We start from the raw sequence: 12,942 nt of genomic DNA, 5'->3' as shown, positions 1-12,942 counted from the left end.
AAGAAATACAATTTTGCCACTACTTACAAACCTATCAACCAAATTTATAACTTATTACCTTCTCCTAAGGACAAATTCTCACCCTTGATGTTACCTGGTGTTTATGAGATTCCATGCTCATGCAAATTATCTTACTTTGGACAGACAGGTAGGTCTGTTCAGAAACGCATCTCGGAACATCAAGACCACATTCGTCTTCTTAAACCGCAGAAATCTGGCCTCTCTCAACACAGAATTGAAAATCCAAACCATAGGATCCATTGGGAAAAGGCTAAACTTTTACATAGATCTTTATTTAAACATGAACGTTTATACAAAAGAAAGTTCTGAAGCCCTACTACACAGACCAAACCTAAACGACATTCTTACTATTCCTAAAGTATGGGAAATTATCATACAAAAACTGTGTTAAATAATTAACTTTTTTTTTTTTTTTTTTTTTTTTTTTTTTTTGTACTACTTTAGCACGTTATGCACGTTTTCATGAGATTCTATTGTAACCATGCGCCCTAACTGTATGTTATTCCTAATTTTTGTTTAGATACTGTACTGATGATGTCCTAAGATACTTAGGATGAAATATTTACAATTAAATAATTTTCACTGTGGTTTATACGTGTGTTTCTTCTAATTAAAACTTATTATGTCAGACGAACATTTCAGTATGTTTTGAACAAGCTAAATGATGATACACTGTATGGATGTGTGAAAAACATTTGCAATTATGGATTGTATTGATCAGGTTCTATTATCGTTATCTGAATTGAGACCAGAAACTATGAATGCATGCTGGAAAGCTATTTGGCCCGCATGTGTTAAAGAGAATGTTCCTGTTCCACAATATAATAAGTTTGCCATGTGAAATTGGTGGAGAAGGATTCGATGATCTTACAGCGGCAGATATCGAAGAATTGTTAATTGATAAACCTCTTAGCGAAGACGAAATAGTGGAGATTGTTTCTGAGACTCCTGAAAGCAAAGAGGTTAATGATAATGATCAAGATAATCCTACTTTTACTGCTGATATTATTAAAGAAGGTCTTAAAATGGCCAGTAATTTAGGCAATTATTTTTCCCAACATGATCCAAATGAAGAACGTACTGGAAAGTTTTCACGTGAGCTTAAGTTGTTAATGTCTTCATACAGATAATTATATCCAGACTTATCTAAAGCATCAGCACAGCGATTAATAATCGAGTTCATGCCTAAAACTACTGAAACAACTAGTGGTACTTTTGTTCAAGACATGACAAGAATTCCACAAGTTGAGGTGGAAGTCGATGACGAAAATACCATATCTAGTAGTTCTAATGATATTACAGTCTCACGAAAATGAAAGCTTTTGCGTTTATTGTCAGAAACTGATAGCGAATAACATAATTTTTTTATAGAATCCTTTGCAAACAACTGAAATGGATGTTTTTTTTTAAGTTATTAAAATTCATTATATATATGTGTGTTCTCCATGAAATGTAAATAAAAATCTTATGATCCTAACGAATTTAATGTTTGTTTTGTTCATAATTTTGCTTATATTTCAGGTTTGGAACCAATCTTCACTTTTTCTATGGAGTCAGTAGTTCTTTTTACACAAATTCTATTTACGCGTAATTTTTAGGAACGTATCTATCGCACAAAAAGAGGTTTAGGTGTATATATATTTTCAGTTGCAGGGATGAAGGAGGAAGAGAAGACATTTGTTCTGAGGGTTTCAAGGTGCACTCTGTAGGGATATTGAGCAGCAGCTGCACATGTTGCAACGAGCTTAGTACTAAGTGGGGGGTAAATTACTCTATGCATGTTGAAAAACACTGCTGGTTGTTGCTGTCATGTTCTGTAGTATCACGCAAGACATATCCTAGGTCTATGGCAATTAGATGTTTAATTAAAGCAGACTAAGCTTGGTGTTGGATTAAGCCTTGATTTTTATTACATTGTGTGGGGAACCTTAGCATATGTGAGGTGTCCTTGAACTTTCTTTGTAAAACAATTGTGATCAGTATAAGACATTTTTGTCTGTTGCCAAACTACTTGATAGCCTGTAGTAAAGGTATATGTGATGCCAAATTTGATTTGTGTTGTCTTTTTTTCTCAACGTCATTTACATGTTCAGACATGAGAATCTTCAAAAAATCAAGAAAATGCATACGACAAGGTGCCCAGAAAAATCTTTTCAAAACACTACAATTATATGTGTTAAAAGGAACATTAAACAGAGCAATATATAGTCTATATTTAAGTTGTCAGTCAGCAATTAGAATGGTTTCGTGTAAAATCAGGGGTAAGACAAGGATGCACATTATCTCCACTCATATGAATCATTTATATGGATCACACTATGAAATAAAGTGGCATCAAGTCTGATATTAGAATTGAACTTGTCAGACTTAGCTCTTTGCTTTATACTGTTGTACTCCTAAATGCATCTTACGCAAGTCTCCTGGACTAACTAAATTGAATAACAGCTGTAACAAATTTGGCATGAAAATCAGAATAAAAAGACCAAAACTATGAAAATAGGCAGGAGAATAGAAAACTTCAGCTGCATTCTGAATGGAGATCCTTGAACAAGTAAAATATTTTAGCTATTTAGACATAGTATTTAGTGAAAATGGCAAGTTAAATCTGGAAATAGACAAGAGAATAAGCAAAGCTGGTATAGTGGGTAGCCAGCTGAATAAATTTATATGGAATAAGAGAGAAATTAGCCAAAACGCCAAACCAGCAGTATACAAGACAGTGTTCAAACCAGTTTTAAGTTATGCACCTGAGAGTTGGGTTAGAAATAAAGCACTTGAACGAAGACCAGAGACCACAGACATGAGGGTTCTGAGAAAAATTAGGGGACTGAACCAAAGGTATTAATGGCAGAATAGTATTACAAATGAAGATATTAGAAAGGTACTTGACATTATTAGCATTCAAGAATGTATCAGAAGAGCAAATCTAAGGTGGTATGGCTACTTAAATAGAATGGGTGAAGAAAGGTTAGCAAAACAGGTCTTTGATCCAAGATAACAAGAAAGAGACTGAGAGGAAGACCAAGATCTGGGTGGATTGATTTGGTCAGAAGTGCCATAGAAGCATTAAATGTTAGATATGACAATATTGGAATGCCCACAAGTAATAGATTGATTTGGGGAAAAATTGTTGATAGGAGATTAATAATAATGTCAGTGTAACATGTAGTAGTGCTTTCGTGGTAACCTGAACATCCCTTGGGGTTACATATCAGGAAAGTGATGATGCTGATGGATTTCGTATCAGAGTCTGGAGAATATTGTTGAGTGAAGCTAAAGTGGATGTGAAAATCAGGAAAACGAGTTTTTTTTGGGGGGGGGGGCTGTTGAGTGGGTATGAAGATATCAGTGAGGTGCTGAATGTAAGAATGGGCATAAAATGGAAATTAGTATCACTGGTAACAAACCAGAATGGGATGGTTAGTATAAACCATCAGGATAGCAATGGACCTAAGGGGCTTTTGCACTTTATGTACACTAATGCCAGGAGCATTTGGAACAATGGGGTGGAGTGTTTGGCATTGGTTAGTTCATCCTGGTCTCTAATGTCAGTAACCTGACATTAGAGAAACATGGCTGACAGTAGATGATATAGTTAGAGGGATAGAATGGGTTCATGGAGGATGGAGAGAAAAGAATGTGGGGTGGAGTGTTATTGATGATAGCTGATAAACTACAACCAAAGAGAAGAGAAGTTCAACTGCAGGCCAGTGAAAATAGCACATTTCAGGTTGTCTGGTGTGAGACAGATGCCAGAACATATGGGAACAGGCTTCCCATATGTGAAATAAATAAAAATAAAAATTAATAATAAACAAGTCTTAACCCATGCACAGTACTAATAGCCTTTTTGGGTTGAAGTCAAATAAAGAAAGTGATTATCCCACTCTAAAATCAAATGAAGTATAATTTACAAATCAAGTGAACAATAGTGGCACAGAAACATGTCATTTTTACAAAAAATGCTTGCTTGGCCAGGTAGTTATCAAATCCACTTTTCAACAATTAGGCTGCATGCTCACATCATAGATCAAGACCCTTCTTATAGAACTGATTTGGAAAATGGATTTCTGGATTTCTGGCTTATGTAAAAATAAAAGATATATATATATATATATATATATATATATATACTAGGTGGGCTCTGCCCCCTGGCACCTACGGTGCCCAAACCCCCGAATTCCGGGCTGGTGAGCCAGTAAGACAAAACACGTTACATAAAAACGTTTCAAATTTTGGCTTATCTTTTATATATATATATATATATATATATATATACATAAAATTATTAAAAATAGAAAAAATTCCTCAATTCACCCACAGTATTAATATACTATAGGTCTGCAACCTTCATTGGGTAGGAGTTAACACAAAAAAGATTGCTAAAGTAAGATTCAACTTTTAAAAGCTGCAGTGGATTCATCAATCAATGCTTTCCTTAAGGGATTAAAATCTACTAGGGAGGAAGGGAAGCAACTAGTAAATTACATTTACTAGTTTTATTTGTAGTAGACACGAGCACATAAAATAATTATCTTATCAACAGAAGGCAAAGTAGGCTAGATGACTGTAGAAAGTTTTTTACTTTGGTTTTATTATACATTAAAGACACCAAGAAATTTTATACTTGGTTTTAATCCTTTGTTTTGCTTCCTTGAGAAAAGGATTAAAACCAAGTATAAAATTTCTTGGTATCTTTAATGTAGGCTAGATGACTGGTTAATAACATATTTGCAATAAAGGTCATTAAAATCTGTCAAGCATAGTTTGTTTATGTTTGCAACATATAATAATTAGCAACAATTCAACAATGCATTAAGCATTGATGAATTGTTGTTAGCAGAAGATAACTTTAAAATAAATAGTTTTATATCAAGTTTAAAACATAAATGAAGCTTCCAAAGTCTGTCTACTCTATTTATGGATAAAAAGTTTCCTTTTTTATCTTTTGACTCTATCTTAATGGCAATGCAGTAAAAATGTGATACTTACTAAAGGTGATTTGTAATACGTCCTAAGAATATGGATAAAATCTGTAATAGTCAACATTCCTGAGGAGAGAAGGGGGAGGGGAGAAAGAAAGAGACGGAATAAATTATCATTAAAATTCGGTGATATTCAATATTGCTACAAATTCAAAAATATCATTAGCATAAAAGGAAATCTCAATTCTTTCTAGAGGGTTATGATTAAACATACTTAACTCTTGCACTTATTAATACAAAAACCTTTTAATGAATAATCCACAAAAGAGTATATAAGGAATATAGAACTGTACATAATAAACATTTTTCTAAATCACCAACTCCTGAGAGAGAGAGAGAGAGAGAGAGAGAGAGAGAGAGAGAGAGAGAGAGAGAGAGGGAGGGAGGGAGGGAGGGAGGGAGGAGAGAGAGAGAGAGAGAAAATTTATGACCGCCAAGTCATACACAGTTATTCAAAATCAGCTAACAACTTACAAAATTATTGACCTAAACTGTAGTGCAAGTTTGCAACTCAAATGGTGTGCATCATTTATTAATGATGCAAACAAAATTTAAGCAGCATTCCATTTTGTGATCTATATGCGTTCTATATGCAGTGCTAATGCCATATTCTATATAGCATTCTATATGCAGGGGCATATCTAATGTGGCACAAACAGTTGCTTCAGTGATCACCTTTTATTTATATTTTCTAGTAACATTGACTGATAACAATAACAGTAATTGATGGCCTGGTTGGCCAAGTGGTTAGTGTATACACTTTCCAGCCAAAAGGCTGCAGGTTCGAATCCTGCACATGGGCATGGGATGTTTGTGATTGTCTGTGAAAATGCTAGTCATGGTGGTGGACAGTAGATGACATCAGCACCATCTACTGTCTGCCATCTAGTGGTAGTAGTGAACAGTAAATGGCATTGATGTAGATGATGCGGTTGGATGAGATTGAGTGGTGGAGGAGAGGATGTAGAGTAGGTGCCCTCCATCGATGAGTCTTGGACTCCCTGAAGGTGTCAAATAATAATAAATTTTTACTGATAATGATGAATCCTCACAGATTGTTTATGCTTTTCAATGCATTCTGAAAAAAAAAAAATTTTTAATTTGTATACATATATCTAATGACCCACAAAAGACAGGTGAGAATTCAACTGCCTTTTGTGAGTTATCTGTTCAAAAACTGAAAGCATTATGGTCCCATAAAAATAAAATAACTGATTTGGGTGTCATCTTCAATCTGCAGGTTGCCAGCCATGATTTTCCACATCTTATCTTGTGCCTCTCTGAAGATTTAGATAATACTTTTGCATGTCTAGTGCTTCATGTCGTTTATATAATGATGTCACAGTTATCCTCTGCCTCTTCTTATCTGAAGTTTTTATGTGATCATTACATATCATTCTTTTAAAAATGTGGCCTAGGAATTTCATCTTCCTCTTACTAATCTCAACCAGTAATTTTTTAAATTTTTTTTTTGTCTGTTTTTTTTTTTCAAGTACTTGTTTGTGACTTTCTTCTATTCAGATAATCAATGCTGTTCTTGGATATGATAACATTTCCAAGAGAAATGTTATCATATCCAAGAGAAATGGAAATGATAACATTTCCAAGAGCCATCAGTCTTTTTTTCCACTGCTTTTTCCAATAGGTCTATATTTTTCCGGTAGTGAAAAATGGAAGATTCTGAAGGAAAGCATAACTATTGCTACAGAATTACATATAGCCAAAACAGAAGAGGAAAGAGAGAAAAGAAAGAAGCCATGGATGATGGACAATATTTTGAGGAAAATATCACAAAGAAGAAAGTTAGTTAACTCTAAAACAGAGGAGAAAAAAAAGGAGTATAAAGACTCGAGTAGGGAGATACAAAGAGAGATAAGAAGGGAAAAGGAAGAGTGGTTAGATGAAATAAGTAAAGATACAACAGCAAAGGCAGAAAGAAATGACATAAAAGGTGTTTATAAAAACATTAATATGATGACAGGAAGGAGAAGATGCAAAGGACTGGAGCAGTCAAGAATGAAAGAGGTGAAATTCTGATAGAAAAAGAGAAGATATTACAGAGATGGGAAGAATACGTAAGTAAACTTTATAAAGACAGAGGAAGAGGAGAAAAATCAAATGAAAGAGCATAGTGGGCAGAGGCTGTACATCATGAAGGAGGATTTGAATCTAGCAATTCAAAAGATGAAAGAAGGAAAATCCCCTGGAATAGACGTATACAGATAGAACTTATAAAGAATATAGGTGAAAAAGGTATGGAAGTGTTATGGCAAATTATTAACAGAATTTATGAGGGACAAGAATTATCAGAGAAGTTTAGAAGATCAATTTTTATCCCCATTCCAAAAAAAGACAGGAATTTTAGACTGTAACAATTTTAGAAAGATAAGTCTTATAACTCACACAGCAAAAATTTTGGCACAAATCATTTTAGAGAGAATTGAGAATAAAATAGAAAAAGAAATGAATGAGTAACAGTTTGGATTCATAAACAACAGAAGAACTAGAGAGGCTATAACTTGTCTAAGAATTATTGGGAAGAAAACACTAAACCATAGCGGAAAGTTGTACTTGGGTTCTTTAGACTTTGAAAAGGCATTTGATACAGTGAAACATAAAAGGTTTTTTGATATTTTAGAAAATATTGATATTGACTCGTATGATTTGGAAATTTTAAAGAGAATATACTGGACACAAATGGTGTCAGTATGTGTAAATGGAGAGTAAACAGGAGAATTCCGGTGGAGAGAGGAGTTAGAGAAGGATGTAAGTTATATAGTGAACAGATGCTTAAAGAAGCACTTGAGGATGTAGAGGAAGGAATAAAAATAAATGGAAGAATCATCAATAACTTAAAGGTATGTGAATGATGTAGTGGTGGTGGCAGAAAATGAAAATAGATTACATCAAATTGTACAAAGAATTGAAAACTCCTGTAAAGAGTATGGACTAAGGATTCACACAAAGAAGACCAAGATAATGATAATGGGCATAAAAATAGTAGATAAAGTAAAGATAAGATGTAGAGGAAAGATTTTAGAAGTGGAAAGATTTCCATATTTAGGTTGCTGGATCTCAAAGAAAGGAACTTCAGAGTTCCTTTCTATGTGAGGACAAAGTGAGACATTCAGAAAGAGAGATATAAAAAGAATTAATGCATTGCAAATGTGGTGTTATAGAAGGATGGAAAAGATTAGCTATACAGAGAGATTAGCTATATCAAATCAAGAAGTTTTAAGAAGATTTGGGATGAAAAGAGCACTGCTCAAGAACATTGTGCAAAGAAAGCGCAGATTTGCAGGACACCTTCTGAAAGGTTCCTCAGGACAGCTGACAAGAGCCATATTACAAGAGAAAGTTGAAGGGAAGAGAAGACGTGGAAGACCAACTATGCTGTTGGCACACACTATCGCAATGAGTCATTGGACTCCCTAGGGATGTCGAATAATAATTTCTGAAAAATGTGTCTGCTCAAAGTGAAAGAATGAGTCAAGAGAGTCATTCTGATGTGCAACACATGCAATATACAACACGAGATGAACAAGTCAATATGCATGTAAACATAAGAGATTTATTTCATTCAATTTTTATTATGATTTTGAATTTAGTCTCAACATCTGTTTATAATAGTACAGAAGAAATTGACTTTTTTTTTTCTTTCCCTTAAAAGTGATCTAAGATATACTATATATTAGAACATAAAACATGTCCAAAAATGATGTGATATAAGGTAGCTCTAGCTCATGTTCATCTAGTGATTCTGAATGAAGGGCAGTGCATTGAAGAGCAAATTAAAAAATCTTTTAAAATGGAAAGGTTTCATAGTTTCAGAATGAAAGTAAAGTAAGGTGTTCAGTTTGTCCACAAATAAAAGCACTTTGTGTAATAGTTCAACTGTGTTGCTGATGGTGTCAAAGAATCTAGTCATTTTGCTTGTTATTGTAGAATATATGCTTATAAGAAAAAAACTAAAATGACTCGTGATAACTTTTTGATAAAAAATTGCAGAAACTAATGTAGATACAAGCATTTATTAAACATTTACTTTGCATTCATTTTTTTTATCTTTCCTAAAAGAGTACCATATAAAACAAATTATTAATACACAAATCGATCATGGATGAACTGCAATTGCCGCAAAATCGCCGCTAGAGGGATTCGTAGCGTGTAGTGTTCGTGAAAGCTCCTGATAAGATAATTGTTATTTTCAGTTATCATTGATAAATTAACTTTAATATTGCGTAGTTTTGTTTGCCTTGCGTATCTTAGTGCATCTGTTTGTGTGTTTTTGGTGTTTTATAATTTATAATTTGATAAAATACGTTACAAGTAAGTATGGCTCCAGTACGAAGGAAAATGGCAGCCAGTAATGATGGTTCGCCATCTTCTTTCAAGAACGGTAATATAAAGGAGATGATTCAGTGTACTATCTGCGAAATGAACGTTTTGCGGAGTGCAGTCAGAGTGTGGTTAGATAATAAAGGAGTGAATGTGTATAGAAAATGTAGGGAGAATGAGAAATTGAAGTGTATTTAGGATCGTGAGTGTGATATTTTTGTCAAACTTCAGAATGAAGAAAATAGGGATATGACAAGAAACGGTGAGGTTGTACCAGAAAATTCTGAGAGAATGAATGTAGAAAGTGTGAATGATAGTATTAATGGTTTTACAGAGAATAAAAATGATGAGATAGCTGCAATGACTGAGATCGCGTTGTTGAATGGTGCGATACAAAGGGCAAAACAGCAGCTAGAGCGTATGAGCCAAAGTCGACTGAATGAACCAGCCAATAATAAAAAAGTATGACAGGAAAAATAGGCGTATGAGTGTGAACATGAACAAAATGAAGGATAGAGTGCTGTATGGAGACTCGTTAGTACGAGGTGTGTTAGTAAAGGATTTGACAAAATCATACCAACCTGGTGCGACCATAAAGGATGTAACTGAGTCTATTAGAGAGCAAACGGAAAGGGTGAAAGAAATGATTGTTGTGGCAGGTACGAATGATTTGAAAGGAGATAAAATAGAAATGATAGAAGACCTGAATGAATTGTTTGAGGTAGCAAAAGAAAAGAGTGAGGGAGTTAGAATGATTAGTCTTTTGCCACGGTATGACAGTGAAATGTTTAAAAGGAGGGCCATAATTGCGAATGACTTTATGCGTGGGTTATGTATGACGACTGGTGTGGAATTTGTGGACATGTGGAATGAGTTTGATGGGCGAAAGGATCTATATAAGATGGATGGCTTGCATTTGAATGGTTACGGTGTAAGGAGACTTGAGAAAGTGTTGCTGAATGTAGTGGATGTGCAAATTCAGGAAAACTAGATTTATTAAGGGGGGGGGGGAGTAGATATACAGTCCTTAGGGAGGCAGTTGAATGTATGAATGAATATAATATTCCCGAGCGAATAAGGACAACAAATCAGAGTGGGATAGTTAATATAAGGCATCAAGGTAGGGTTGAGGCTAATGGGGGTCTTAAATTTATGTACACTAATGCTAGGAGTATTAGGAACAAGAAGGAAGGAAGAGTTTTTGGCCATGGTTGGCACTTCCAGACCACGGGTTATTGGTATTAGTGAATCATGGCTGACTGTAGATGATATAGCTAGTGGGAATGAATGTGATGGATATAGTGTGTTCAGGAATGACAGGGAGAATAAAATGGGGGGAGGAGTATTGTTGATGATAGCTGATGAGCTGCAGCCAAGGAGAACAGAAGTTGAATTGCAGGATAGAGAAAAGAGCACATTTGAGGCCATTTGGTGTGAGATTGTGGCTAGCAGAACTAAATATACAATTGGGTGCTGCTATAGACCAGGTGATGGAAAAGATGGTGGGGACAGTATGCACAAGCAAATAGAAGAAATGAGTGGAAGGAGGGTAATTATTATGGGAGATTTCAACTATGGTTGCATTGATTGGAGTGAGGAGAGGACACATGGGAGGAAGAAATTGGACTTTATGCGGTTATTAAGGGATAACTATCTGCGACAGCATGTAATGGAAAATACTAGGGGTCAGAGAGTGCTTGAGCTAGTAATTACATCTGAAGATTTGGCTGTAACAAATATAACCACATTGCCACCAATTGATGAGAGTGATCATAGGGTCTTGACTTGGGAGGTGGCTAAAGGTGTGGAATTTTCAATTAAGACAGGGTACATGTGGAATTATCAGGCTGGAAAGTATGACAAGCTTAGGAGTTTGATTGGTTCAGTGCCACGGCATGTACAACTGCAAGGACTACAAGTTGATAGTTCATGGGAGCCAGTTAAGAAGTGGTTGCATGAAGCAATGGCTGACTGTATACCTAGAGTCCAAATAATAAATCAAGTAGGGATTAAATGGATGAATAACACCATTAAGCTTGAGCTGCAAAAAAAGAAACAACTATGGAGGGAATTTCAGGAGAAAGGTGACCGGCAGGCACATGAATGGTATAAAGCACAGGCCAGAAGGGTAACGAATGTGGTAAGAAAAGCAAAAAAGGATTACGAAAGAACATTGGCCATGTAAGCTAAAGAGAATCCTAAACAGTTTTTAGATATGTAGCAAGTAAAAGGAAAAATGTACATGGCAGAATGATTTTAAAGAATGCCGATGGTAGGGAGGTAACTGAATCAGTTGATATAGTTGAGTTACTGAATGAGTACTTTGCAAGAATATATCATCCAGGTGGTGACATTGCAGAAACGAATAAACCAGTAGATTATACAGGAATTGTGGTGAATGAAGTGGAGGTGAGTAGTCTATTGCATAACCTCAATGTCAATACATCTGTGGGATACAGCTTGTGTCGTAAGAGAAGCAGTTAAAGAATTGTTAGTACCCTTGACCATTTGGTTTAATTTAAGTCTCGGGTATGGGTTAGTCCCGAGGGAGTGGAAAGAGGGGAAAATAGTTCCACTGCATAAAGGTGGTTCCAAGACTGCTGTTGTAAATTACCGACCAATTAGCATATCAGGAATCATTGTCAAGGTCTTAGAGAAATTAGTCAAGAAAAGAATACAGGATTGGATAGATGAAAATGGGATATTGTATGGGGGACAACATGGTTTTGTGAAGGATAGATCATGCCTCAGTAACTTGCTCACATTTTATAACACAGTGACGGTTGAACTGGATAGGGGTAATGGGTTTACAGTGATACTACTGGATCTTGCCAAGGTCTTTGACAGGATACCGCATGGAACCGTAATCAGTAAACTAGAGCACATGGGAATAGATATAGGGTTAGTGAGATGGATAGGAGGGTGGTTGAAGGAGAGATACCAGAGAGTGGTTTATTCAGGAGTGGAGTCTAAAAGACGGCTTGTGACTAGTGGTGTGCCGCAGGACCACTGCTTTTTAATTTGTTCATCAATGATATAGGAAAGGATTTGAGAGGAAGTGTTCACTTGTTTGCTGATGATGCAAAGTTGGGTAGAGCAATTGTGAGTGCACAGGATGTTTAAATTTTACAGGATGATTTAAATAGTTTGGAGGACTGGGCTAGGAAAAATGGATGTCAATTTAATGTGGCAAAGTGTAAGGTTATGCACTTTGGGATGAAAAGAATAGCAGTAGTATATCGCATTGGTGGAACCGTACTCCAGGAGATTGATGAGGCCAGGGATTTGGGAGTGTTGGTGGATAGGGAATTGAAGTTTAGGGGGGCGCATTGCAAAAGTGACTAAATCAGCTCATCAAATCACTTGGCTTCTGAAAAATACTTTAACATGCAGAGACAAACAAGTTGTTGTTCCTCTGTATCGAGCCTGGATAAGACCCCATCTGGACTACTGTGCCCAGTTATAGGCACCAAGGTTTCTTCGTGATGGGGAGGAAGTGGAGAGGATCCAGAGACGAGTGACCAAGATGATAGCAGGTCTGTGGAATGAACCTTATGAGAATAGGTTGAAGATTTGTGGGTTGCAGAAATTGGTCGAT

The 12,942-nt window shown here is 35.7% G+C and overlaps 1 protein-coding gene across 9 annotated transcripts in view; it reads right to left on the bottom strand.

Annotated features, from left to right (window-relative positions):
* The window catches only part of LOC150100469 (5'-AMP-activated protein kinase subunit gamma-1-like), an 855,293-nt gene that overhangs the window by 318,176 nt on the left and 524,175 nt on the right, over positions 1 to 12,942 (bottom strand). For all 9 annotated transcript variants that reach the window (XM_090402490.1, XM_090402487.1, XM_090402491.1 and 6 more), the window contains one exon: positions 5,014 to 5,072. In XM_090402490.1, coding sequence (XP_090258616.1) covers positions 5,014 to 5,072 — 59 coding nt within the window. The remainder of the gene's footprint in view (positions 1 to 5,013; positions 5,073 to 12,942) is intronic.

This window comes from Typopeltis vanoorti, chromosome 13 (genome assembly GCF_054136105.1).
Source record: "Typopeltis vanoorti isolate ZY-2024b chromosome 13, IOZ_Tvanoo_1.0, whole genome shotgun sequence".
NCBI lineage: Eukaryota > Metazoa > Arthropoda > Arachnida > Uropygi > Thelyphonidae > Typopeltis > Typopeltis vanoorti.
The sequence above is the reverse complement of the archived record's forward strand: the minus strand, read 5'-3'. Positions and strand labels throughout refer to the sequence as shown.